Source organism: Myotis myotis, unplaced genomic scaffold, assembly GCF_014108235.1.
Source record: "Myotis myotis isolate mMyoMyo1 unplaced genomic scaffold, mMyoMyo1.p scaffold_m19_p_9, whole genome shotgun sequence".
Taxonomy (NCBI): domain Eukaryota; kingdom Metazoa; phylum Chordata; class Mammalia; order Chiroptera; family Vespertilionidae; genus Myotis; species Myotis myotis.
This window is the reverse complement of record NW_023416401.1, coordinates 24,406,692-24,433,024: the sequence shown is the minus strand read 5'-3', so window position 1 is coordinate 24,433,024 and position 26,333 is coordinate 24,406,692. Positions and strand designations below refer to the sequence as shown.

Sequence of the window (26,333 nt, the reverse complement as noted above, 5' to 3'; positions counted from 1 at the left end):
TGTCCCAGATTCGCCTCCTTGCCTGGCCTTTCCCATGCCCCAGAAACGCGCAGCTACTGTTGCTATGGCTTCTTTGGGAGATGACTTCAGCCCTGATGGAGGCGAGGCAGCCCATGGAAGAGCAGGCAGAGGGGACCAGCATGGGCAAAGGCGCAGAGGTGGGACAGTGTGGGGTAAGGCAGAATTCCCAAATGCCAGTCACTGATACACTTTCCTGAGCCATACCATATCCCTGTGCCATCTGGGTTATTATTTCCTTACTAATTTAAAATACTTTAACTTTATTAAACCTACATTTATAGCAGTGAACTTTATTTAGTTCATTGCTTTAAATAGAAGTCAGTGCTATATAAAGAGTAGTTAGGAAAAAAAACACAACAACAACAGCAACAACCAGAAAATACATACACACAAGGAAAAGATAATACAATGAAGTAAACATCATTAAATCATCCCTCCGCCTGGCTAGCATGGGAGGTCACAGTTCTATTCCTGGTCAGGGCACATACCCGGGATGCGGGCTGGATCCCCAGTGCGGGAGGCAGCTGATCAATGATTCTCTCTCATCAATGATGTTTCTCTCTCTCCTTCTCCCTTCCTCTCTGAAATCAATAAAAATATATTTAATAAAATAAAATAAGACTTTGTCATTTTCCAAGAACTACCCACAGGGAGAAGAGTGGACACCTGTATAGAGCTTGGGGTGGGGTGAGGGTGTCTTCAGCTACCCCAGCTCCTTCATGAGCAAATTGCAAGGTTGTTGTTGGTTTTTTTTGTTGTTATTATTTTTTTTACACTCAGATGCTGCCCAAGACTCACTCAGAGAATTATCCTATGATAAATAGGGGAGAGGAGACCTTGTGGTCAAAGATAGCAAACCTCTAGAGCAGTGGTTCTCAACCTTCTGGCCCTTTAAATACAGTTCCTCATGTTGTGACCCAACCATAAAATTATTTTTGTTGCTACTTCATAACTGTAATGTTGCTACTGTTATGAATCGTAATGTAAGTATCTGATATGCAGGATGGTCTTAGGCGACCCCTGTGAAAGGGTTGTTAGACCGCCAAAGGGGTCGCGACCCACAGGTTGAGAACCGCTTCTCTAGAGCTTTTTTTTAGTAACCTGTTTTTCTAAGGGGGGTTGCAGAAATTGTCCAGGGAGGAGGTGAAACATAAAGGTCTGAATTTGCTGAGACAATTAACTATTTTCTAGTTAATGTCTATTCTGAGAAGTAATGTGCTTATTAAATAGCTCTTAGAGGGGTTGGGGGTGTGTGTGTGGAGAACCCTGCTTCCTGGACCTTGCCAATTTCCCTGGTGTAAATACTGCCACTATGGCTGATTTCAAGCTATCAATGTACCAGCCACTGAATGCAGAGCTGGGAAGACATGTGCTAATGTTGCTCTCTTGGCAAGCAGGGCTTTAATGAGCAGCTCCAGCACACCCTTAGCTCCTGGCTTGATTTCTGTATGTCTGTTCTGCTTCAAGCTGTAGCTCAGAGGTCTCTTCTGCAGGGAAGCTTGCCAACCCCTTTTCTTCCACTGGGTTCCCTATTCTAGAAGCTGCACATTCTGAACTGGATTGTTTTCTTATAGATCCTCTCTACTAGACTGTAAGCTCCTATGGCCAGAATTCTGATTCCAAGTTTCTTTATAGCCCTATTGCATTGTCATATGCTTATCCTTGGTAGGTAGGCACCTAGAAAATGCTTCTAGAAGGCAGGCAAGAAAAAGGACAGAAGGTGATGGGGTTGGAGATCCTTGCCAGGAGCCAGTTCCTGATCTGTGACTTGGTGGCAGTATGACCTGTTTCCTCATCTGTAAAAGGGTTTCTTTTATTTTCCTCTGCTCCAACCAAGTCAGGCCTATCGCTGCATAGTAATTACAGTAATAATAATAGTAATAGTAATGGCTACTGATTATTCATTCAGCACATTTTTATTAAGCACCTTCTAGATCCTGTTCTAGCTGCTGGGGATTCATCAGTGAACAAAATAGACAAAAATCCATTCCGTGTGGCCCTTCCATTTCACATTTGCAACATGCCACAAACTGAGCAGACTTTCACAGGCACCATTTCATTTGCTGTCTGGGCAACCCTGAAGGGCAAAGGTATCATTAGCTCCATCGTACTGCCGTGGGAAGTGAGGAGAAGTAGAGTCACATGAATTACGAGAGGTCAGCTGGTGTGTAAAGGGTGGTGATGGGTCTAGGACCCTGGCTTCTGGTCCCAGGAACTGGTTCTTAGCTCCTTGGGTCCAGCCCCAGCAGGTCCAGGGGTTCCCCATAGGTGAGGAGGGAGTCGGCGAAGAAGGAATGACGCGGAGACAGCGTTCAGTTGATCAGCAGCCTAGCCAGGATCTCCAGCCAGGATCTCCAGCCAAGTTCTGGTCTGGATCTCCAGAGAGGTTCTGCTTAGGATCTCCAGCCAGGTTCTGTGTCCATGTTCCCTCGCTAGGTTCTCCAGCCAGGTTCAGTCATCAGGTTCTAGTCAGGTTCTCTTGCCAATTTCTGTAGTCAGGTTCAGTCCAGGATCTTTTGCCATGTTCTCTCGATAGGTTCTGTCTCTAGGTTCTGAGGCCAGTTTCTGTCCAGGAACTTTTGCCATGTTCTCTCCAGCGAAGTTCTTTTGTCTCTAGAGAACGTTCTGTGTAGGTTCTGTGCCTAGGTTCTGTCTCTCTTCGTTCTGTCTTCTTACATCTGTATTTATACCAGTTGATTCCAATCCTATCAATCTCTATTTCAAAGGTTAGGGAATTTCTTATCTCCATTCCAGGGAGTAAAGATTATGTAGCTTAAGCATGATTGTTCGTAAAGTGATTAATTACCCACCTGGCACTTAGTTAAGAGGTTTTATTCCCTCCCTAACTTCAGGGGAAAATCCCTACCTGGGGAAACAACCTTTCTCAGAGACCTTGGTTAAAACACATAGTGCCAAGAAGGTGAGCAAACATATTAAGAACAGTATGCCATATATGCCAGGTCCCTTGAAACACCTACCCTGCCCACAGGCCCCTGTCTGCCCACTTCTCTGCCTTTGCTCAGGCTGTTCTCAATGCCCTTCCCCACAGTGCCCTCTACCCATTTGATCTGTTCCATGGATGCATCCCTCAGGCCCACTCATGACCTGACCCCTCCCTAATGGTGTCTTCTCTGTCTCTGGCCATGCCTCCAAATCCTTCCTCTTTATCCAACCAGCCATGGTTGGTCACCAAGAATGGAACCCTCTACTTCTTTATTTTGCTCCCTTAGACACCTCTTTCCCTTCCCCACCAGTCTGCCATGCCAGGGCTCAGGAACGGACCCACATGAAGAGCTCAAGAAACATCTCTTCATTAATGCATTAAAATCCTTGATTTTTCCTTGGCTTCTAGCTCAAGTCTCAGTTTGAAATTCTTCATTGTAAGCATTATTTATTTTTCCTGGGAAATATGAAGGTAATATCTGTTAAAAAAAAAACAAAACAAAAAAACAACACAAAACAACAAAAACAAAAAACCCCAAAAGCCTCAACAGCCCTTGTGTACCTACTGTGTGTGGGAATAGAGTGCTCATTGCTGCAGAGGTCACACAAATGACAGGCATACTCGCTGATCTTCAGCCTCAGCTGGCACCATTGTGTGGTCGAGGCTGGGATGACCACATGCCCAAGTGCCTGGAACAACCCTGGTTCCTGCTAGATATTAACAGCTGCCTCTTACCCTCAGGTGCCCAGGTTTGAATGATAAGCTCTCCAGTCACTCCAAACAAAGTCTGAGGTCATAACCGCTATTACTGCTCTAAGCACTTTGCAAATACCAATTCATTTAATTCACTAACCCTATGAGGCTGGTGCTATTATTCTCCCATTTCACAGATAAGAAATGGAGGCACAGGGCAGTAAAATAACTAGCTTAAGGTCACATAGCCAGGAAGAAGCAGGGTAGGATTTGAACCCAGGTCATCTGGTGCCAGAGTTCTCTCGCTCAACCACAGTCTCAGCAAGAACTTCTCCATGAGGCCTTCCCTTACCAGTGCTTGGGCGAGATGTGTGTCCCCTGCCCCACCTCACCAGGAGCCATGGGCTTATCCCAGTCCTGACTGCTGTGACATGGTTTTGTGACAGGAAGATAGCAGTGGGGGTCGGAATCTCCTCTGGAGACCTCCTGCTTGGCATAGCTCCTGGGGCCAAATAAAACCTCTGGGAATGCTTTTCAACCAAGGGATGTGGGTTTTCCAGGGCTGGGCTGGCCCCTCCCTGTGGCAGCCGGGATGCCAGCCCCCAGGAGTAGATGTAGCTGCCTGGAATTCCTTCCCGAGGCTGAGGCTCTGTATCAGTTTTCAGAGCAGCCTGGAGTGGGATGAGAGGGGTCAGGGACACTGGGGGCTGCTCTGGGAAAAGCTGGAATGCCATAGCGGAGTCCCACCTGGGAGGGGCCGGAGGCGGGGGAGGCTGCTGGGCAGGGAGGGCTCAGCTGTCACATTCCTCAGGCTCACAGAAAGCTCTCCTGGGCGCCTTGTCCTTATTTAGGCAGGAGATGTCTGCTGACTCCGGGCCTGTGGGATGCCATTGCAGGCTGGCTCCCTGGGCGGGGTGGGGCGAGGTGGGGGTGCACGCCCTGAGCCAACTCTGTGAGCCGAGTCTGCAGGCTCTCTGGGGCAGGCGACCCAGCTCTCCAGGGTGGGAAGTTCAACCCCTGGGGAGAAAAATTACTTTCTAAGTAATAATGATAACGATAGTAGCTACCATTCATGGGGTGTACCTACTATGTGCAGTGCACCACGCTAGGCTAGTCTATAAAACTCCACGAGATGAGTTTCTCCTGTTCACTGCTGCACCCCCAAATCTAGCCCAGGACCTGGCACACAGTAGGTGCTTAGTAAATACTGGTCACGATCCGATAACTATACACCTCCCACAGGTCCTCGCAATAATTCTAGTGATAACTAAGTGCTGTTATTAACCCATTTTACTGGTAAGGAAACTGAGACTTGCCGAAGTTCCACGACTTGACAAAGGTCATGCAACTTGGAAGTGGAGGAGCTGGGGTTTGAAACCAGGTTGTCTGACTTCAACACTACACAATGCTTCCATCTTCTTATTTTGTTTTTAGCCTCACTGGAATGCCTGGCTTTCTCCCTTCATGGGCTGTGTGAGTTGGACGGGTTACACACCCTTTTCACTCTTAGTTTCCCTCATCTGTGAATTGGGAATTGATAGTGATATCTACCTTAGAGAATACTGTGGGGACTAAAAGAGATCAAACAGGCAAATGTCTTAGTGTCATGCCTGGTACACAGAATGCACTCAACAGCTGTTACCTATTGATGGTGATGAGGCGGAGGAGGAGGAGGATGGGCCCCAGGGAATTCAGCATCCTCCTGGCTGGACTGGACCCAAGGAGCAGAGTGGGCAAAAGGTGAGGCCATTCCCCAGCAGGCTCTGTCCCCTCGTGGGGCACAGAGACAATCATGGCCATCTGGAGAGGGCCACTCCTAGGCCATCTGAGGCCGCCTGTGTTTCCAAAGCAAGAGGCTGGAAGGGGCCTCTGCTACTACGTGGTACACAACCATGTTCTTGTGTCACCTTGATTTCCATGAGCACCTACTGTGTGCCCAGGCCTGGGGCGGAATCCATAGAAGAGACAGAAGCAGGGCCTGCCGCCCTCTTTGGTAGTGCCTGTGGCCACACTGTGGAGTGGCAGCAGAGGGGAGTGTGGGAGAAACACGGATTCTGGAGCCACTGTCTGGGATCCATTCCTTGCTGGCTGTGTACTCTCGAGCAAGTTGTTGAAAAGCCCAGAGCCTCCGTTTCCTTGTCTGTACACTGAGGATGGCAACAGTCGTCTTTCTCTTATGAAGTTGTTGTTTGGGTTAAGTGATGAAATAGGTGTAAGCACTTGGTAAGTGAGCCTCTAACATGTCTGTGACAGAGTAACCATCACCATGATCAATTTTCAGTTCTTGGAAATGATCACACATGCTGGGGTCCAACCGCAGCAGATCCAGGGGTCCCCAAAGGTGTGGACGGAGTTGGCGAAGAAGGAATGACACGGAGACAGCGTTCAGTTGATCAGCAGCCTAACCAGGATCTCTAGCCAAGTTCTGGTTAGGATCTCCAGCCAAGTTCCTTGTCCATGTTCTCTTGCTAGGTTCTCCAGCCAGGTTCTCCAGGTTCTCCAGCCAGGCTCTATAGCCATGTTCCCTCGCTAGGTTCTCCAGCCAGGTTCTATCCAGGTTCTCCTGCCAAGTTCTGTTGCCATGTTCTCTCGCTAGGTTTTCCAGCCAGGTTCTGTCGCCAGGTTCTGTCCAGGTTCTCCTACCAGGTTCTCTCGCTAGGTTCTGTGTCTAGGTTCTGTGGCCAGTTTCTGTCCAGGATCTTTTGCCATGTTCTCTCCATCGAAGTTCTTCTGTCTCTAGGTTCTGTGTAGGCTCTGTGTCTAGGTTCTGTGTAGGTTCTGTGTCTAGGTTCTGTGTAGGTTCTGTGTCTAGGTTCTGTGTCCTGTTGTCTTGTTACATCTGTATTTATACCAGTTGATTCCAATCCTATCAATCTCTATTCCAAAGGTTAGGGCGTTTCTTATCTCCGTTCCAGGGAGTAAAGATTATGTAGCTTAAGCATGATTGTTCATAGTTAAAGTGATTAATTACCCGCCTGGCACTTAGTTAAGGGGTTTTATTCCCTCCCTAACTTCAGGGGAAAATCCCTACCTGGGGAAACAACCTTTCTCAGAGAGGTGACCTTGGTTAAAACACAGAGTGCCAAGAGGGTGAGCAAACATATTAAGAACAGTATGCCATATATGCCAGGTCCCTTGAAACAGCAAGGATGGACCGGCTCCCGGCACACACAGGCTTCTCTGGGCCTCAGTTTCTCTGTCGTGTTGCTGTGTTGTTATTAAATGAGAGGAGGTGCTTTCTGAGGTTCTTTCCAGCTCTGTGAGTCTCACAGCCAAGTATATGTGACCCATTCAACACAACATTCACCTAACAAATACTTAGGGAGCACCTGCTATGACACTGGGAAGGACACGGTGGGGTCTTGAACAGAAGGTCGAGATCAAATTTCCTGGGGGTGGCTTCTGGGAAAGGCTTCCTGGACCAGATGGGGCATAAGAAGGAAAATTTACATCCAGAGTTAGTATTCAGCTGGACATTCCAGTACCGTCATGCCAGTTGTTAAAAGCCTGAAATACTCCAGTTTGTATCCGTTTGTAATCAGCAGCTGCCCTGAGCCCCTTAAGTGCTCCAGCCACCCCATTACTGCCCTGTTCACCTGGCCTCCTGCCCAGGACCTTGACTTCCCCAGGACCCGGCATCTAGTTAACCATATGGCACAGCAGGGGGCCCCCACACATTCTCTTTGGTTAGCTACCCCCTGCCCCCCAACACCATAGCAGTTGCTGGATATTTTTAATATCGCCCCAATGCCCACATTTCAGTCAAGCCCTCCAGCTCCAAGAAAGCATTAGAGAACATCAGATAGTGCAGGACCAGCTCAGGAAACCCTAGTCCTAACCCAGTTCATGTCCTCTTCCTGCAGGGGTGGCAGGAGTGAGACTGGAATGCCCCCTAAGGCCCATTGCACGCTGGCTGATGCAGGCTTGGGATCAAACCAGGACCTGGGGTCCAGCTCCAGCCCTTGCACTTCCTGATATGTGGCTGCCCTTAGTCCAGGGGTTCTCAACCTGTGGGTCGCGACCCCTTTGGGGGTCAGACAACCCATTCACAGGGGTCGCCTAAGAACATAGAAAACACATATATAATTACATATTGTTTTTGTGATTAATCACTATGCTTTAATTATATTCAATTTGTAACAATGAAATTGGGGGTCACCACAACATGAGGAACTGTATTAAAGGGTCGCGGCATTAGGAAGGTTGAGAACCACTGTCTTAAGCCATGCTGCCTCTTGGAGCCTGGTTTTCTTGTCTATTTAGTGATCATGGTAATACCCTTAGGGTTTGCCCAGGTGCAGCTGACCTCGGTCATAGGTGGTCCTCCAGGTGAGGGATTAGCTTTTCTTCAAGGGAGAAAGGGCATCACTGCTGGTAACCATGAGCCTGGGGCCTCCCGCTCAGATGGTCAGGATGAAGGTGGGGATGTAGAACTCAGGTCACACCATGCCCCAGGCCCGGCTGAGGACAGTCCCAGCTGCTGGGCCCTTCTGGAGAGGGAACTTGAACGGAAGCAGCCTAGCAGATGTGTGAGTCAGCCAAGGCTTTGGGACCAGACAGACCTGGATCCGAGGTCCAGCTGGCTCTGGCTCTGGCACTTCCTAACTGTGAGCCTTGAGTAAATGATTTTCTGAGCCTTCATTTCTCCTCCTGTAAAATGGGTTGTCTTGAGGATGACATGAGATCACACAGATTGCTTTAGTTTCCTGTCGTTACCATAACAAATTGCGGCAAATTTGGAGGCTTAAATGACACAATGTATTCTCTGCCAGTTCTGGAGGTCAGAGCCTGAAATCGGTTTCACAGGCTGAAGTGAAGGTGTTGGCAGGGCTGGGTCCTCTGGAGGCTCTGGCAGGGAATCCAGTCCTTTCCGCCCCCAATCCTTGGCTTGTGGCCCCGCCCTCCATCTTCCAAGCTTATCACCCCAGTTTTTACTTCCATCCTTACATCGCCTTCTCTCATGTCGTCACATCTCCTCCCACCTCCCTCTTAAAAGGACACTGTGATTGCATTTAGGGCCAGCCCACATAATCCAGGATAATCCCGGCATCGCACGATCCTCGGTTAATCACATCTGCAAGGCCTCATTGCCGTATAAGGTCACATTCGCAGGTTCCAGGGGTTCGGACCTGGAGATCTTTGGGGCGGCTGCTCAGCAGGCCACACGAGTCAGGTGTCTGCCACGCACTGAACACTCAGTAAACAGCAACTCTGTTGCTTTGCACCCCCCTCTCTAGGCTGGGGCAGGGAGCACGCACTCAGTCATATGTGGAGGAGACTTCCCAGCCAGGCTGGCATTCTTTAAGAAAGGGAGAAGGGTCACCATAAAACATGATCTGAAAGAGGTCACCTTCTTGGCCTGGGGATTTCAGGCTGGGCTTCCGACGGGACGTTCTACATAGGAGGTGCCACAGCCCCAACCCCCGCCACTTCAACTAGAACATATCCACTTTCTAAATTTTCCAAACACTTGCAGAGAGCTTACTGTGGGCCAGGCCCTGTTTTAAATACTTTGTGTACAATTTAGTTCGCTCTATTCATTCCAACAATCCTGTGAGGTAAGGGCTATTCATGTCCCCATTTTACAGATAAAAAAACCTCAGCACAGAGAATTCATGTAAGTTACCCACAGGCATGTTCTTCAAAAGGTCGGTCATACATGGAGTTGCCATATGACCCAGCAAGTCCACTCCTAGGTATACATCCAAGAGAAGTGAAAACATACATCCGCACAAAGACTTGTACGTGAATGTCTGCAGCAGCATGATTCATAGTAACCAAACAAGCTAAATGTTCAACTGAAGAACATTAGCAAACTAAATATGGTTTATCACACAATGGACCATTATTTGACAATAGACAGGTATATGACACAAGATGGGTGAACCTTGAAACAATGTTTACATCCTAATTTGCTGGCAGTCCATAAAGTTTTGGAAGGGAATTTCTGGTAAGCATTGTTATAATAATAACAAACACTGTAATAAAAATGATAGCCAACATCTGGTAAGTGCTCAGTTTATGCTAAGCACATTTGTGTTATCTCATTCCAGACTCCAAGTAACTTTGTGAAATGACTATTATCCCCATTTCACAGTTGAGAAAACTGAGGCCAAGAAAGCAAAGGTCAGATGGTGCTACAATTTGAACTTGAGCTTGTGCCCTTAGCCCTTGTGGGGAGGGCCTTCTGGGCAGGGACTTAGCACACATTTGCCAAATGGAGCCCAGGGGTGTGATGGGGAGGAAGGTCCTGTCAGTCAGGGCTCCCTAACTGGGCCCTTGCTTGCATCCTTGGGCAGGTAGGTGTTTTTTCCCAGGGAGCTCTGGGCCGGTGGCTAGACACCCCAGCTGTGGTTCCTCCTCAGGTTTACTCTGACCCCAATTGTTCTGGGGAAATGGCTATGGCCAGCCAGAGCCAGGGCGAGAGGCTATTTTGGGAGAGGGTGGGGCAGCGGCATCTGAAGCATCCCACCTCGGGAAGACACTTGGCAGCCCTGTCCCTGTCAAGCACCTCTGCAGCCTGCAGATTATCGCCTCCACACCGACCACGGACATCTTGTTCTGAAGGCCTTTTTTCTAATTTTAAAGTGAGCAAACCAGTGTCATTGAGTCCATTCAGGATTTCCTTGTAGTCTTCCTTCTCCAAAAAACACTTACTATTATGTGCTTCTTACTTATTTTATTTACATGCACCTCTATAGCATTTCCTGTCCTGGCCACTGTTCTAAGGGCCATATGTCTGTTCATTCATTTATATTTTACAGCATTTTGCCCAGGTGGGTGCTGTTATTATCCCCATTTTACAGACAAGAAGACTGAGGCTCAGGGGACTCAGACTTGCCCAAGGATACAAGAAGCAGAATCAGGACCTGAACCCAGGCCACCTGGCCAGAGCTGCCCCTTCTTAGCCACTCCACTATGTGGTCTAGAGGCTTGGCTCCACACCCCTGTTCCTCCGTTGATTTTCAGAGAGATTTCATGGCTGGGTCCTAGTCATCTCCAACCCTGGTCCCAGCAGAGGGAAGACCTGGCCAGAGTTAGTAGCTGTATGACCTGGAGAAAGTGACTCCACCTCTCTGAGGTCATATGTGTAAAGGTGGCCATAGCACAGAGCTGGGCAAAGTGCTCCAGGAATAACAGATTATTGTCTACACTAATAAAAGAGAAAGATGCAAATTAACCATCACTCGGCTACACCCACAAGCCACGCCCACCATCCGATCAGGAGCCAGTATGCAAATTAACCCAACTAAGATGGCCATGGAGCTGGAGCGAGCAGGAGTGCCGGGAGCCGGTCCATCCTTGCTGTTTCAAAGGACCTGGCATATATGGCATACTGTTCTTAAAATGTTTGCTCACCTTCTTGGCACTATGTGTTTTAACCAAGGTCTCCTCTCTGAGAAAGGTTGTTTCTCCAGGTAGGGATTTTCCCCTGAGTTAGGGAGGGAATAAAACCCCTCAACTAAGTGCCAGGTGGGTAATTAATCACTTTAACTACGAACAATCATGCTTAAGCTACATAATCTTTACTCCCTGGAATGGAGATAAGAAATGCCCTAACCTTTGTAATAGAGATTGATAGGATTGAATCAACTGGTATAAATACAGATGTAATAAGACAGCAAGAGTCAGAACTTAGAATACAGAGCTTAGAACACAGAACTGAGAGACAGAACCTAGGCACAGAACCTACACAGAACTAGAGACAGAAGAACTTCGCTGGAGAGAACATGGCAAAAGATCCTGGACTGAACCTGACTACAGAAATGGGCAAGAGAACCTGACTAGAACCTGGTGACTGAACCTGGCTGGAGAACCTGGACAGAACCTGGCTGGAGAACCTAGCAAGAGAACATGGACACAGAACCTAGCTGGAGATCTGAAGCAGAACCTCTCTGGAGATCCAGACCAGAACTTGGCTGGAGATCCTGGCTGGAGATCCTGGCTAGGCTGCTGATCAACTGAACGCTGTCTCCGTGTCCTTCCTTCTTCGCCGACTCCGTCTACACCTTTGGGGACCCCTGGACCCGCTGGGGTTGGACTCCGACACAGGAGGCTTGGGTTGCTCCTGGCAATGGAGGAAGCCAAGCTTTCCATCTGCCCTGGCTGGCTCTGGGCTCTGCTCAAGGCTACAAAGTTTCAATTATAGAAGATAAATAAATCCCAGATGCCTGCTTTCAGGCCACTCTGGAAAAAAAAGAAAAAAAGAAAAAAAGAAGAGGCTGGGAGCTTGGGTCACTGGGGGGTGTGGCCAGCCTGAAAACGGCCATTAGCCCCTCACCCAGGCTGGCCAGGCACCCCAGCGGAACCTCCCCACCCTGAAGGGGCTGTGGACAGCCTAAAAACAGCCCTCAGCCCCTCACCCAGGCTGGCCATACCTCCATAGGGTGAGGGTCCCCACTGGGGGGCTTGGCCAGCCTGCAAACAACCATCAGCCCCTCACCCAGGCTGGCCAGACACCCCAGCGGGACCCCCCACTCTGATCCGGGACACCCTTCAGGGAAAACCAGCTGGCCCCCATCTGTGCACCAGGCCTCTATCCTATATAATAAAAGGGTAATATGCAAATTGACCCTACCAGCAGAACTACTGGGAATGACTGGTCACTATGACACATACTGACAACCACAGGGCAGATGCTCAATGCAGGAGCTGCCCCTTGGTGGTCAGTGCACTCCCACAGGGGGAGCTTTGCTCAGCCACAAGCCAGGCTGATGGCTGCCAGCACAGCGGTGGTGGCGCTAGCCTCTCCCGCCTCCTCAGTAGTGCTAAGGATGTCTGACTGCAGCTTACGCCTGCTCCCCACTGGCAAGTGGACATCCCGAAGGGCTCCCAGGCTGCCAGAGGAATGTCTGACTGCCAGCTTAGGCCCGATCTTCCAAGGAGTGGCCGCTCAACCGCTCTCTAAGACGTGCACTGACCATCAGGGGGCAGACAGTTGACCAGTTGACCAGTAACTATGATGTGCATTGACCACCAGAGGGCAGACAGTTGACTGGTCGACCAGTCCCTATGACGTGCACTGACCACCAGGGGACAGGTGCTCTGACTGGTAGTTTAGTTTGCTGCTGGAGTCCGGCTGATTGGGACTGGGCTAGACAGGCTGGACACACCCTGGAACCCTCCCACGGTCCCTCTCAAGCTGGCCAACCTCCTGCATCCCTCCCCGGCCCCAATCGTGCACCGGTGGGGTCCCTCAGCTTGGCCTGCACCTTCTTGCAACCTGGGACCCCTCAGGGGATGTCAGAGAGCCAGATTTGGCTCGATCCTGCAGGCCAGGCCGAGGGACCCCCCACTGGTGCATGAATTCGTGCGCCGGGCCTCTGGTTATTAATAATAGTAGTAGAAGAGGCAGTTGTTGAGTAAATACATTAGAACAGGGGCTGACAAACGTTTTCTGTAAGGGCCGAACTGTAATTTTTTTTTAAACAGGATATTCCCTTCATATTTTAAAATATTTTTATTGATTTCGGAGAGAGAGAGAGAGAGAGAGAGACATCAATGATGAGAGAGAATCATTGATCGGTTGCCTCCTGCACATCCCCTACTGGGGATCAAAACTGAAACCTGGGCATGTGCCCTGACCAGGAATCAAACTGTGATCTGGTTCATGGGTTGATGCTTAACCACTGAATGACACTGGCCTGACCAGAGTGTAAATATTTTTGACTTGGCAGGTCATACAGTCTCCATGGCAACTATTTAACTCTAGACAATAGATAAACAAATGGGTGTGGCTGTGTTCCAGTGAAACTTTATTTATATGGACACTGCAATTTGAATGTCATATGAAATTTTCACGTGTCAGAAAATATTACCGTTTTTCCCCCCAACTGTTTAAAAATATAAAAACCATTGTTAGCTCACAGGCGGTATAAAAACAGGCAGCTGGCTGGATTTAGCCTGTGCCTGTGATTTGCCGACCCCTCCTCTGCAAAAGAATGGGAGCTCTACAGGGATTTTTTGATGCCTGGTTTGTTATTGTATCCACAGTACCAGGACAGTGCCTGCCATGTAGCAGGTACTCCATGAAGTTGTATGAAATGAATGAATCCATACATAGAAGGGTCTTGAGCTGGTCTTTAGGGCTGGGAGTTGGAAGGAGGGGAGAAAGCATTCTAGGAGCAAAGGCGGGGTGTCAGGGGTGAGCCCAAAGAAGCCATCAGGGCCTGGGGAGACAACTGGGCAGCAAGGCCGGCTGTCGCCAGGCAGTGAGGGGACTGGGATGGGATAGGAGGCAGGTGAGGGGGTGGATGCTCCAGGAGTGGTTCCCTGGGGTTCAGACCCTGCCCCTATCCCTGAACCACCAGTCTTATTTTTAACCCTGCTGACGAAAGAGAAGAAAGATCATCCGAATGAAATCAAGAAGAGTGACTGATCCCTGCCCCTCCCTCTGCCCCAGTTACTGCTCCTTCCCTGCACCCAGCGGGGTCAGAGCCATCCTCGCCCAGAGGACTCATCCCTGACACCGTCAGTGGTCACAGCAGAAGAAATGGTTCCTGCATTTGCCTGGCAGGACCTGGGAGAGATCCTGGTGCTTCGGGAGAAATCCCTTGAGGCTCCCAGGGGCTGAGCAGGCTGGAACTGCACTAGCCAGAGCTGGGTCTCGCTCTGTCTGTCTAGCACACGCGTCTCAAACGGTAGTGAGCAGCGGAAGCCTCTGCAGGGCTTCTCAAACAGCTTCCCAGGCTTCTCCCCAGAAATTCTGGGGCGGCGGGTCTGGGGCGGAGCCCGAGAGTCTGTATTTCCGACAGGCCCCCGGATGCTGGGAGGCTGGGGAGGGTACCTGCGAGGCACTGAACTAGAAGAGGGTCCTCTGGGTAACAGCCTGTCTTCACTTGTGAGCTGCCAGGTATACCCCACCCAGACTGTCTCCGGCCCAGGGTGCGAGAGCCTGAAGGCCGGCCGTGCCAAGTAACGAGGGCTGTACGTTGAGCACCACAGGAAGCCTTGCAAAGATTTTAAGCAACAGGTGAAGCCCTGGGCTGTCTGGGTTAAGCAAGCTCACCAGGCGCCACCAGTGCCTCTGCATGCAATCAGTGGAAGGGAGCGGGCCTGGAGGCAGGGATGGCAGGTGGGGGGGCGGGGGGTTGGGGGAGCGTTGGGGAGGGCGGGGCGGGGCTTTACAGGATAAGTGACAGAAGAATGGAGAGACGGGCAAATTCAAGAGCCACAGCGGGACCAGAAGAGACAAGAGGTGGTGATTGATGGCTGTGGATGCTGAAAGGAGATGAGGAGGGAGGGTGCAGGAGAATGCTGGGACTCCTGGCTTGAAGGCTGGGGCACTGGGGAGCCATACCAGAAATCGCAGGCAATGAAGAGGGCGGCTGATAAAGGAGTCCGTTGGCCAGACTGCTGGACATGGGCAGAGGAGTGTGTTGTGTGGCCACCCCGCTCTGGCTCCGTGGAGGGTCCACAGATGACCACCCCCCCCCCGCCCCCGCCCCGGCCTGAGAATCCTCCAGGGCGCAGTATGAAGGCTGCCATTGGGCCTAGGACCCAGCAGCAGAGCCTCAGAGCACCAGGAGCCAGCTCACCAGCTCGCTTTACCAAAAAAGGACATTTTCTCAGTTGGAAGGTTTGCCCAGCCCGTTCCCTGCTCCCCCCACCTGGGGTTTCAGGTTTCCAGAGACGTACGTGTCTCTGAAAAGTTTAGAACTTTGAATCACACATACCCATGGACCGGCAAACATGAGCCTGGGAAATGCATGTAGCACAGTGAGTTTTGATGTCACAAATGTCTCCTCCTCCTCCTCCTCCTCCTCCTCCTCCTCCTCCTCCTCCTCCTCCTCCTCCTGCACCACCACAGCCACCACCGACAACACCATTATCATCGTCATCATCACTCAGCCCATCTTGGGCTGTTACACGCTTTCATGTGCGGCCTCTCAGTTTTCACAGCACCTCCAAGAGGGGAGAATTATTATTCTACAATTGAAGAAACGGAGGCACAGAGAGGCAAAGCCACTCACTCACTCAAGGTCCTAGAGTCCCAGTGGTGTTGGGACAGAGGTGAGGAGAGCAAGGGGGACTCGTGCAAGTGCTGGGTCTGACCTGATCTTTATTTAAACTTGTTATAGCTTATTTATCTAGGATTTTTCTTTGCATGAATTTTGACTTTTAAAAATATCTCATTAAAATATTATGTATCTCAATTACCAATTTTTTTGGCATCCCCCTAAATTTAGAGTCCGAGGTGGATGGCTTTTTGCGTCAGCCTGGACCTAGCCTTGGCAGAGCCAAAATTGGAGTCCAGGGCTGCTGACTGCAAAGCCACACTCTGAACTGTCCCCTATGCTGCCCCCTTGCCTTACATATGTGCATGGTGCATTCGTTTATGTATACTTCCATTCGGTAAAACATGCTCTCCTTCAGTAAACATTATTATGGCAGAGTAGAGCGGCCAGGGGCTTGGAGCTCAGGTAGTTCTGGGCTTGAACTCCACTACTCACTATTTTTAAAAAATATTTTTTATTGAAGTAGAGAGAGAGAGAGATGAAGGGAGAGGGAGTGAAAGAGAAACATCAATGTGAGAGCGAAACATTGATCGGCTGCCGGCTGCCTCTTACATGCCTCCTGCCAGGGATTGAGCATGAAACTCGGGCATGTGCCCTGACCAGGAGTCAAACCTTTAGTACATGAGATGATGCTCAACCGAGCCACTCCAGCCGGCTCCACTACTCACTATTGAGTGGAAGCATAGCCTGTGGTTAAGGACACAGACTCCAGCTCCCAGAATGCCTTGGTTCAAAATCTCACTCTGTCACTTGCTGGCTGTGTAAGTTTGGGCGAGAGCCTTAAAGCACTCTTGTGGCTTGGATTTCTCCTCTGTAAAGGGGGGTGATGGCGATAACATCTGCCACATGCAGTTATTGGGGAAATTAAGTGAGTTAATTTCTATAGTCCTTGGCATATAGTAAATACTTTGTGTTAACTACTATTTTGCATCCTTGGGCAATATACCTGTCTGAGACTCAGTTTCCCCACCTGTGAAGTGGGGACAGTAAAAACTACCTCCCAGGCAATTTTGAGGATCAAAAGGGATAACATAAAGGGCTTGGAACATGGTAGGAGCTTAGTAAAACGTACCTCCCTTATTGGGGGCCCAATTCTGTGCTGGAGATTGAGATACAGAGATACAGGGGCACCCCTGGCTGAGGAATTAACTCACTGCACATGTGAGCACTAATTTGACCTTTCAGTTCCCCAAGGCACTGTGCTCTTGCCCCCTCTCAGGGCCTTTGCACATGCTCTTCCCTCTCCCTGGCTTGCTGTCCCCACCTCACCTCTTAGGGGCCTAATTTAAGTATGTCTTCAGGTCTCACCGCAGATGTCACATCCTCAAGGAAGCCTTCCCTGACACCCCCTCCCCATTTCTAGCGAGTCTCTCCTCTACATTTTCATTGCCTTCTCTATTCTTCCTTCATGGCACATCTCATGACCCACAATGAAGTACTTTCAATCCAGTTCCAGTTTATTAAATAACTAGAGGCCCGATGCACGAAAGTCCTGCAAGGGGCTCGGCCCTCGCAGCCTCAGCTTCGTCCGGAAGGATGTCCGGAAGGTCATTTGGCTCTCTGGTCTAATTAGCATATTACGCTTTTATTATTATAGATTTTTATTTGTTTGATGAGGGAAGGGAGTGGGCTTTTCTGGTCCATTGGGGTCTCTGTCCTCAGCTCCTGGCCACGCATGGCACATGCTCATGCACACAGGTCTGGAGTCACCAGGTTCACATTCCCAGCTCCTGCACTCATGACTCTGTGACCAAGGGCACGTTTAACCTCTCCATGCCTCAGTTTCCTTTTCTGTACAATAGGGAAAATAATGACAGCACCGGCTTTTTAAGGCATTGTGATGATTACATGAGATATTTTTCCTAGTTCCTTTAGAGCGGTGCCAGCGCATTCATCAATGGGGCTGTTACTATTTTAGTAGGTGCTTCTATTAATCAGGCTAGAGCAGTGATGGCGAACCTATGACACGCATGTCATAGGTGACACGCGAACTCATTTTTTTGGTTGATTTTTCTTTGTTAAATGGCATTTAAATATATAAAATAAATATCAAAAATATAAATCTTTGTTTTACTATGGTTGCAAATATCAAAATATTTCTATATGTGACACAGCACCAGAGTTAAGTTAGGGTTTTTCAAAATGCTGACACGCTGAGCTCAAAAGGTTCGCCATCACTGGTCTAGACTAACAGCTGAAATAAGCATCCCTTGAATCTCAGGTGTTTAATGCAATACACGTTTAAGACTTGCTTAAATGTTCTACATTTAATGTTTAAATTTAATGCTTAAACATTCCAATGTGGGATGGTGGGAGGGGACTTTGCTCTGTGTTATAGTCATATATGGACCCAGGTACTTCCACAGTGTTTCTTAAAGTGGAGTCCACAGAGGGTTCTCTGGATGTAATCCAGGGAGTCCACGGACTTGGATGCTGTTTTAGGTTAGATTGTCTAGAAGCTGAGTCTGAGGTGGAGATTTTTGTGCACATGGTTTAATGGGGAAACACTCTCAGGAGAGAGGGGGTGAAAGAAGCAGGATTGGACAGGGAATGGCTAAGCAGGATGTGGTCTTACCTGGCATCTTGCTTTAACCTGACCCCACAGGCACTCTTGAGCCTGGCTTATACCATAGAGTTGGTTCCTCTAGGTGCAAGAGGGAACTGGGGTGTCATCAGTCATTGGCTTTGGGCTGCCTGCCTGTTTGCAGGGTGGGGAGGTTGTTTTGGCCTTGGAGCAAGGTGTCTTCTATTGGGTGCAATTCTATGGGACAGCAATGAGCCATTAGCAGGGAGTACAGCACCTAGGGGTGGGTACATCTGCCCACTCAAGGGATCCTGGCGGAGCACCAAGCGTTTACCACGGATGGGAAAGCTACATCTTCATTTTTATCAGCCTCTAACTGAAACTTAGCATTTTCCTCAATCATGGAAATAAGCAATAAACTACAGTAGTATTAGTGTATCTGTGACGTTGTCACCAGTAGAAATCACATGTCACATTACTATTGTTGCAGACCCTTGAACTATCCGTTATGCTAATCTGTACTTTAAAATTGCAGTAGGTAATAGACCTGCTAGTATTTTGTTTAATATATTAATAAAGAATATATTGTATTACAAATGTGGTCCTTTAAATATTTTGATAACCGCGGGTCAATATAATGGCATCTTTTTGTAATCATATGTCCTTTTTGCATTTTAAAACATTTTGAGAAAGGATCCATAGGCGCCACCGGATGCCAAAGGGTCTGTGACACAAAAAAGATCAAGTACCCTGTTCCGGGGCCTTGGCCTCCTTTGCATTTCACCAGCAACAGGAGACAAAAGGGAGGAAACAGAGAATCATAGGAGAAGTTTTTATGGGCCAGGCCTGGAAAGAGCATACATCACTCCTTCCCACAATGCATTACCTAGGACTCAGTCACCTGACCGTGCCTAGCTGCAAGGGAGGCTGGGAAATGTCTATCTGTATGCCCAGAAAGAAGAGGAAATGGTCTGGGGAAGGCACAGTATTGGGCCACAGGCCTCAATAAATATTCATTACAGCCTGAGTGAATGAATGCTCCGTCCAAGGTGTCTCTTTGTGAGTTGGGGAGAAGGGACAGAGGGCTGGTTTTCCGGAAGGATGCTGAGTTTCCATCATGTTGTCTCCTAGGACAAGCCATGCCAAGGCCAAAGCTGAGGCTGCAGAACAGGCCGCCCTGGCTGCCAACCAAGAGTGCAACGTTGCCCGCAGTTTGGCCAGGGAGCTGGCTCCAGACTTCTACCAGCCAGGTAGGGCCAGCCGAGGAGGGGACAGGCAGGACAGGGTGGGGGGAGGTCCCCAAGGGCGGACACTTTTCTTTTTCTTTGCTGGAAAGCTGAGATGCCCAAGTGTGTTCACGATAGCCTGTGAGTTCTAGAAGCTGTGGGCATGATGCAGGCATGGGATGGTCTGACACAGGACTCGTGCTGAGATTGTGGTGGGGGTATCAGAGGCCCCCAGTTGCAGACTGGCCCCGCTCCAGGCTGTCTCTTCTTCCTGAGAAATGAGGCTGCAGAGTAAGAAGGACCTCCTGGCTCTGATACAGACCTTGTACTTAGAGTGATGGGAGCCCCCCAGAGTGGGGTATTGCTGTTCTCTGCATGGAGGGTTTTAAGGTGAGTGGCCTGATTAGATTTGTTTTCAAAACATGATTTTGGCTGCAGCAAGGAGACCAAGGGTAAACTAGATAAAAGAGCTGGGAAGCCCTAACCAGTTTGGCTCAGTGGATAGAGCGTCCGCCTGTGGACTGAAGGGTCCCAGGTTCGATTCCGGTCACTAGGTTGCGGGCACATCCCCAGTAGGGGGGGTGCGGAAGGCAGCTGATCTATGTTTCTCTCTCATCGATGTTTCTAATTCTCTCCCTTCCTCTCTGTAAAAAATCAATAATATATATATATATTTTAAAAAGAGCTGGGAACACGGAATTGGGCCTGCGAGGCTAAGTCGCTTCTGGTCCCAGCGCTCCCCCTGCTGGTCCCAGGAAGAGCGACACTGGCTGGCTGCCTCTGCCTTGGGTGGGACAGGCCCTGCATTTTTTTCACCTAACTACTGGTAATCCTTTTACTAGTATTTAGGAAATAGGCATGATTGGGCCAATTTTTCAGATAAGGGAATGGAAAGAGACCAGGGTGACCGTTAAGAGCGTAAAGTCCGGCGCCAGACTCCCTGGGCGCTCGTCCGGGCTCTGCCCTTTGTCATCTGGGCGCCTTTGGGCAATGACTTCGCTTCTCTGAGCCTCCCTTTCTTCATCTGTAAAATAGAGGCCAGTAACATCGACCCACAGGGTTACTAACACTATCAGGCGAGTCAGTATTTGGAAACATGTGGCTCACGGTAGCTGGTGGGTAGGCGCTCGGCGCGGCTGAGCAGCTTGCCCAGGGCACCGCACCGGGCGGTGGGCCCGGGTTCGAACCCGCCCCGCGTTACCTCCCGCAGGCCCGGAATACCAGAAGCGCCGGCTGCTGCAGGAGATCCTGGAGAACTCGGAGAGCCTGCTGGAGCCCCCCGGCCGGGGCGCCGGCGCCGCGGGCCTCCCGGGGCGGCCCCGCGAGAGCCCGCAGCTGCACGAGCGCGAGACGCCCCGGCCCGAGGGCGGCCCCCCGTCGCCGGCCGGGACGCCCCCGCAGCCCAAGCGGCCCCGCCCGGGGGCGGCCAAGGACGGCCTGCTGAGCCCCGGCGCCTGGAACGGCGAGTCGGGCACCGAGGGCAGCCGGCCCGCCACGCCGTCCGGGGGCCGCCTCAGCCCCGCGCGCCCCGCCACCGAGCACATGGCCATCGAGGCGCTGCAGGTGCCGCCCGCGCCGTCGCGGGAGCCGGAGGTGGCGCTCTACCAGGGCTACCACAGCTACGCCGTGCGCACCGGGCCCTCCGCGCCGCCGCCCTGCGAGGAGGAGCCGGCGTCCGAGGTCTCCGGGTCCGACTCCGCGCCCCCGTCCCCGGTCGCCGCCCCGGTGCAGGCCCCCGCGCTCCGGGCCCCGGAGCCCGCGCCGGAGACGCCCGCCAAGCTGGAGCCCAAGCCCATCGTCCCCAAAGCCGAGCCCAAGGCCAAGGCCCGCAAGACTGAGGCCCGAGGGCTGACCAAGGCTGCGGCCAAGAAGAAGTCTCGGAAGGAGGCGGCGCTGGCGGCGGGGGCCGAGGTGGAAGTGGAGGAGGTGAGGCTGCTGCAGGAGAGGCAGGGTCCCGGGAGGGTGGCTTGCTGCGGGAGGGTGATGGCACGGGATTGGGCTGGGGGAACCCCAACAGGGAAGTGGGCTCAGTCAGGGACAGCCTGATCCCTGGGAGACTTGGGAGCATGTTACACTGCAGAGTCCCCCATGGCGGGACAGAGGCCTGGCCTGTGGACCTTTATCTGGTCAGCAGGGGGCAGTTCTCTGGAGCCTGGGGCAGCGGGGAGCCTAAGCAGCTGGCATGGCAGGGAGTGAGGGGTGCATCTGCAGGGCCGGGGGATCCTCTTCTACAAGGTGTCTGGGGGAAGTGAGGGGGCGGGAAGGGCCCACTAGGGTTTGTTAGAGGAGGCTAGGACCTACGTAGGAATTACAGTGACAGTGACACTAGGCTCCTAGGATCTGATGAATGCAGCCCGGAGGACTTTGAGGGAAGGCCTGTTCCTGGTTTCCAGGCCCAGCACTGCCCCCTGTGTGCTTGGGACACGTCCTTGCCCGTCCCGGGACCCTGATTGGTTCAGTTAATTATTTTCAAGAACTCTTCCAGCTCTGGTGGCCTCCGTCCTGGTGCTGGACACAGCAGGGAGCAGGCGGGGGGGGGGGGGGGGGCTGTGCTCTCAGAAGGGCCCTTCCGAGGTTCCTGCTTTCTGTCAGCCCTGTAGTGATGGGAAGGGGAGGAGGGGGTGGTTCAGAGGCCATGGGGACGCAGGCAGCCTCTCTCCCTTGCTCCCAGGTCCCCAACACCGTCCTCATCTGCATGGTGATCCTGCTTAACATCGGCCTGGCTATCCTCTTCGTTCACCTCCTGACCTGACCCTCACCTGCCAGGTGAGGCTGGGGGAGGGGGTGGGAGCTCATCGAAAGTTCTGGGCACCAGGGTGTTGGAATTGCTGGAAAAAACGGCCTGTTGCCTCCTGGGCCTTCATCTTATGGTTAATTGAGCCCCATCCCCCATCAGAGGCAGGGATCTAGAATGTGGATTTGATAGATCATGCCACACACACACACACACACACACACACACCACGTGCACCTCTCATTAGCTCAACATTTGTGAGCACCTGGTTTCTATCAGGCGAGCACTGGGGGCCTCTCTCACTTATCCATTCATTAGACAAACATTTACTGAGCAACTGCTTTGCTGGGATCTAGGGATACAGTAGGGACTCACTCCTGGACTCCTAGGGAATGAGAAATGGGGTGAACACAGTGGGAGTAAACCTTAATTTACAGCTCATTATGTAACAGTCTCGCAGCTCAAATGTCAAGCAAAACAGCTCTTGCCCCTGGCTCCCCAGACCCTCACAGGTCTGGAGTTCAGCTGGGATGGCCGGACCCTCTTCTCTCCGCCTCTCTTTCTCTCTCACCCCCCAGCCCCCAGCGTTCCTGAAACCCTCTGTCAGTCAGTTGGTTCCGTCCATTGGTTTTCTCCCTATGATGGAGCTGGGAGGGCAGTCTAGGTAAGGTCCCGTGAAAAGGAGGTGAAGTGGGCTGGGTTAAAGGATAAGTGGTTCTCACTGGTCTCAGGCTGAAGTATCTACCAGACAAATAAAATCTTTCTCCTGCTAGGACCAGTCTTTACAGGGTAAGTCCTGTGCTTGGTGATGCTAACAGGGTGTCTGCCTCCTGCCTGCCCCCCCGAAGGCCCTCCTCCCAGATCCTAGCTTAGTGTGGGCTGGGGGATCTTCTCAGTCCCAGAGAAGAAGGAATCCCTGTCCTGTCACCATGTAAACAGCCAATGACAACATTAGCCTGTAGGTGCCGCCTGGGGTACATGTGTGTTTCACAGGGGGTTGGGAATGAGTGCTGCAGGGACCTGAAGGAGGGAGGGGGTGAGCCGGTTGGCAGCGGGGAGCAGAGAGGAAGGGAAGCATGAACCAGGCAAAGGGAACAGCACCTGCAAGTGAGCAGAGGAAGCATCTGGAGGGAAAATGAATTGTGTCTGATCCCACTGAGTCAGAGCCGTGGGGCAAGTATCTTGCCCCAGAGAAGATCAAGCCCGAGGCTTGAACCCTGCCTTGAACCTGGCCCAGCCTCTGTGTACCCTCCCTCCTTCCCTCACCTGACCTTCTCGCTGTCTCTTTGCAGAGCCAGGAGTTCCTGCTGAGGACACAGACACCCACCTTTCTGCAGTGCTGGGCAGGGTGGCCAAGGAGGACTGGACTCTGGACCCGGAGCCCTGGGTCCCAGCTCACACCCACGCTGCAAACATTTAAGGAGGCCTCCCATGGTGCCCGTGCTGGGTGATGGAGGTGCCCAGAGGGATAGAATGTGCTGGAAACCCTCCTAGAGCTTTGCCCAGGGGCAGGGAAAGCCCTGATTGCTCCTGTCCCTCATCCTCATCCACTCCCTCACCTTGTCCGTAGGTCACCCCCTCCCTGGGCTTTGTGTGTTTTGGGAGAAGTCACCAAACCAGAGTATTAATATGAAATCCCAGTCCATTTCTTGTTCCTCCTCTCCTGCTTTAACTTAACCTCTGGCTGCTGGGCTGACAGCTCCCTGGGTGGGCCAGCCGTGAGGGAGACGCTCTCAGATGGTCTTGACCCAGCACACACTCTGTCCCCTGCTTACAGGTGTTCTGGATGACAGTAGAGGAAATGGACATGCTCCGTTTGAGTATCCCTGAATGCAGTGCTCCTGTCTCCTCCCACCTGTCCAGCTAGCTTCCCTTCCGGACCAACGGAAGAGGAGGAGACGGGAGGCACTGGAGCCTTTGGCTAGGAAGCTACTGACCAGGTGGCCAGGGAGTGGGGCTGGGAGTTAGGATGGCCCCTGTGTTTGGGTGTGTCTGAGCCTGAGGCTGGCATTGAACTTAGCGTTTCAAGTGTGCTCAGGGTGCGGAGGTCACCGTGCCAGAGCCTGCGCTGGCGAGATAAAGCTGCCGTGATGCCCGGTGAGTTGGTTTGGCCGCTTCCCCCACCAGGGCCCACAGCAGGCTCAGGGGACATTGCGCATGGAAGCTCTTGGAAGCCCAGACAGATTCCCCCGGGCCAGACGTTCAGGCAGGTGCTGAAGACAGGCTGCTTGTCAGCAAGCGTTTCCCAGGGAGAGGACCGGGTCCAAGGCTCCCACCCGGTGTGTCTGTGTGATGACGAGCCCCCGGCTTGCGTGGCAGAGAGGTTTGCATGCAGCTCATCACTGATGTTTGGCACCACCTGGGTCTCGGGCCTGTGCTGGCTGCGGTGGGTAGAAGCTGAGGGCTGGCAGAAGCTGCCCCTGGGCGGATGGAGTGAACGTTCCCGGCCCCCAGGCGGGAAGGACGGGACAGTGACGTCCAGGCAGAGCTGACCGGCTGCTGCTCTCCTTCCCTCTGTTCCTGTGGACCTGGGGGCTGTGGAGTGGTGGCCCGGCCTCCCCAGGCCAGCTCTGCGGCCTGAACTGCCTTCTGATGGGTGTGCTTTCCCTTCCCCCTCAATACTTGGGACCTCTGTCCAGCTTCACACTTGCTGTTCAGCCCTGCAGGGGCCTCGCCGTGTGGCTGGGTCATGGACTGCATTTCTGCAGCGAGAAGCCTGCGGATTCGCCATCCTCCACTGACCAGGGCCCGTGGCTCTGCCTCTGTGTTTGGGCTTTTCTGGACTCCTAGGGAATGAGGGGCAGGTTGGGCACTGCTGAGGGCTGCCAGGCTCCAGGCCTGGGCTCTGGGTCATTGTCCAGGTTTCTTGGTCTGGCCCAGGCTGTCAGCTTCCAGGCCTGGGCTGGTGTTTGGGGCAAGGGTTCAGGATGCTGCAATCTGTGCGATAATAAATCTGCATCTGCTCACAGGATCCGGCGGGGCTGCAGCGTCTGTTTGTGGGCCCGGGATGCGGGACTGGTGGAGGGAGTGTGAGGCTGGGGGCCCTGGGCCATGCTGGTCTGGGCTCTGTCTCTGTCTTACAGTTCCCATAATACCTCGCGAGGGGCAGCTCAGGGACCACAGACTTTGCTGGGCAGACCCCGAATCTCTAAAGCTGAGTTCCAGAAGCTTCCCTGAGGAGCATATGGGAGAAGAAAGAGCCCACCTTTGAGGTCAGGTCTTCCGGGGCTCCAGTCTCACCTACTTATTTTCTTACTTCTCTGAGCCTCAGTTTCCTTATCTATAAAATGGGGAAGGTGCCCAGCCGGAGTGGCTCAGTTGATTGAGCATCGTCCTGTGCATGGAAAGGTAACCTGTTTGATTCTTGGTCAGGGCATATACCTGGGTGCCTCTCTCTCTCTCTCTCTCTCTCTCTCTCTCTGTTCCTCTCTCTAAGTGTGTCCTTGGGTAAATGGGGGAAGGTAATAGAACCAGGTAGCTCCTGGGGTGGTGGTAAGGATTACATTAAACGCTGAAGCTTATGGGGGCCCAGTTATAGAAAGCAGTTGAGAATGGAGATTAATGTCATCACTACTGTTGCATGGCAGTGCTACCATTAGCCCTGGGCGTTATGATCGAAGACCTTGGAAGCCCCAAAGGGGTGGAGATGATTTAGGCCCCAGTCAGAAGGCCACAGGACGTCTCAGAGGGGGACCCAGGGGCCATCTTCAGAGTCTACAGAGGCGCAGAGAGACTTGCCCCAGGTTGCACAGCAAGTCAGTGGCAGGAAAGCAGTTGTCTTGACCTGTTTGTGAATCAACACTTTCCATTAAGTTTCGCCCAAAGACGCAGCCCTGGTGACATGGTTGTCGGAGAGGGTCCCTCGCCCATCAATAGGCTGGAATTCAGGCAGGTCCAGGAGTGGTTTGGTGTCCTGGTTCTCTCCCCAGTGCCACCGGTGACTTGCTGTGTGTCAGTCATTACATCCGACCGTGCCTCAGCTTCTTCTTCTGCCAAGGAGGCCATAATCCGTGCCCTCGCCTTGTTCACTGGTAGTACAGCTGTGAGCATCGAAGGAGGTGTATTACGGTGATCAAGACGTTTTCAGAACCCCAGAATGACCTAAAGATCACCAGAAAGAAGGATGGACTTGGAAGAGTGGAATGAGGAGAGAGTTCTAATCCCCAGGACTTTG

General features: G+C 51.8%; 1 protein-coding gene across 1 annotated transcript in view; it reads left to right on the top strand.

Annotated features, from left to right (window-relative positions):
• JPH2 (junctophilin 2) overlaps nt 1–25,129 on the top strand; it is a 64,643-nt gene extending 39,514 nt beyond the window's left edge. The window contains exons 3-6 of the mRNA XM_036322778.1: nt 19,331–19,449; nt 20,636–21,351; nt 22,097–22,191; nt 23,452–25,129. Of these exons, the coding sequence (XP_036178671.1) occupies nt 19,331–19,449; nt 20,636–21,351; nt 22,097–22,177 (916 nt within the window). The 3' untranslated portion in view covers nt 22,178–22,191; nt 23,452–25,129. The remainder of the gene's footprint in view (nt 1–19,330; nt 19,450–20,635; nt 21,352–22,096; nt 22,192–23,451) is intronic.
• Nucleotides 25,130–26,333: the final 1,204 nt, after the last annotated feature.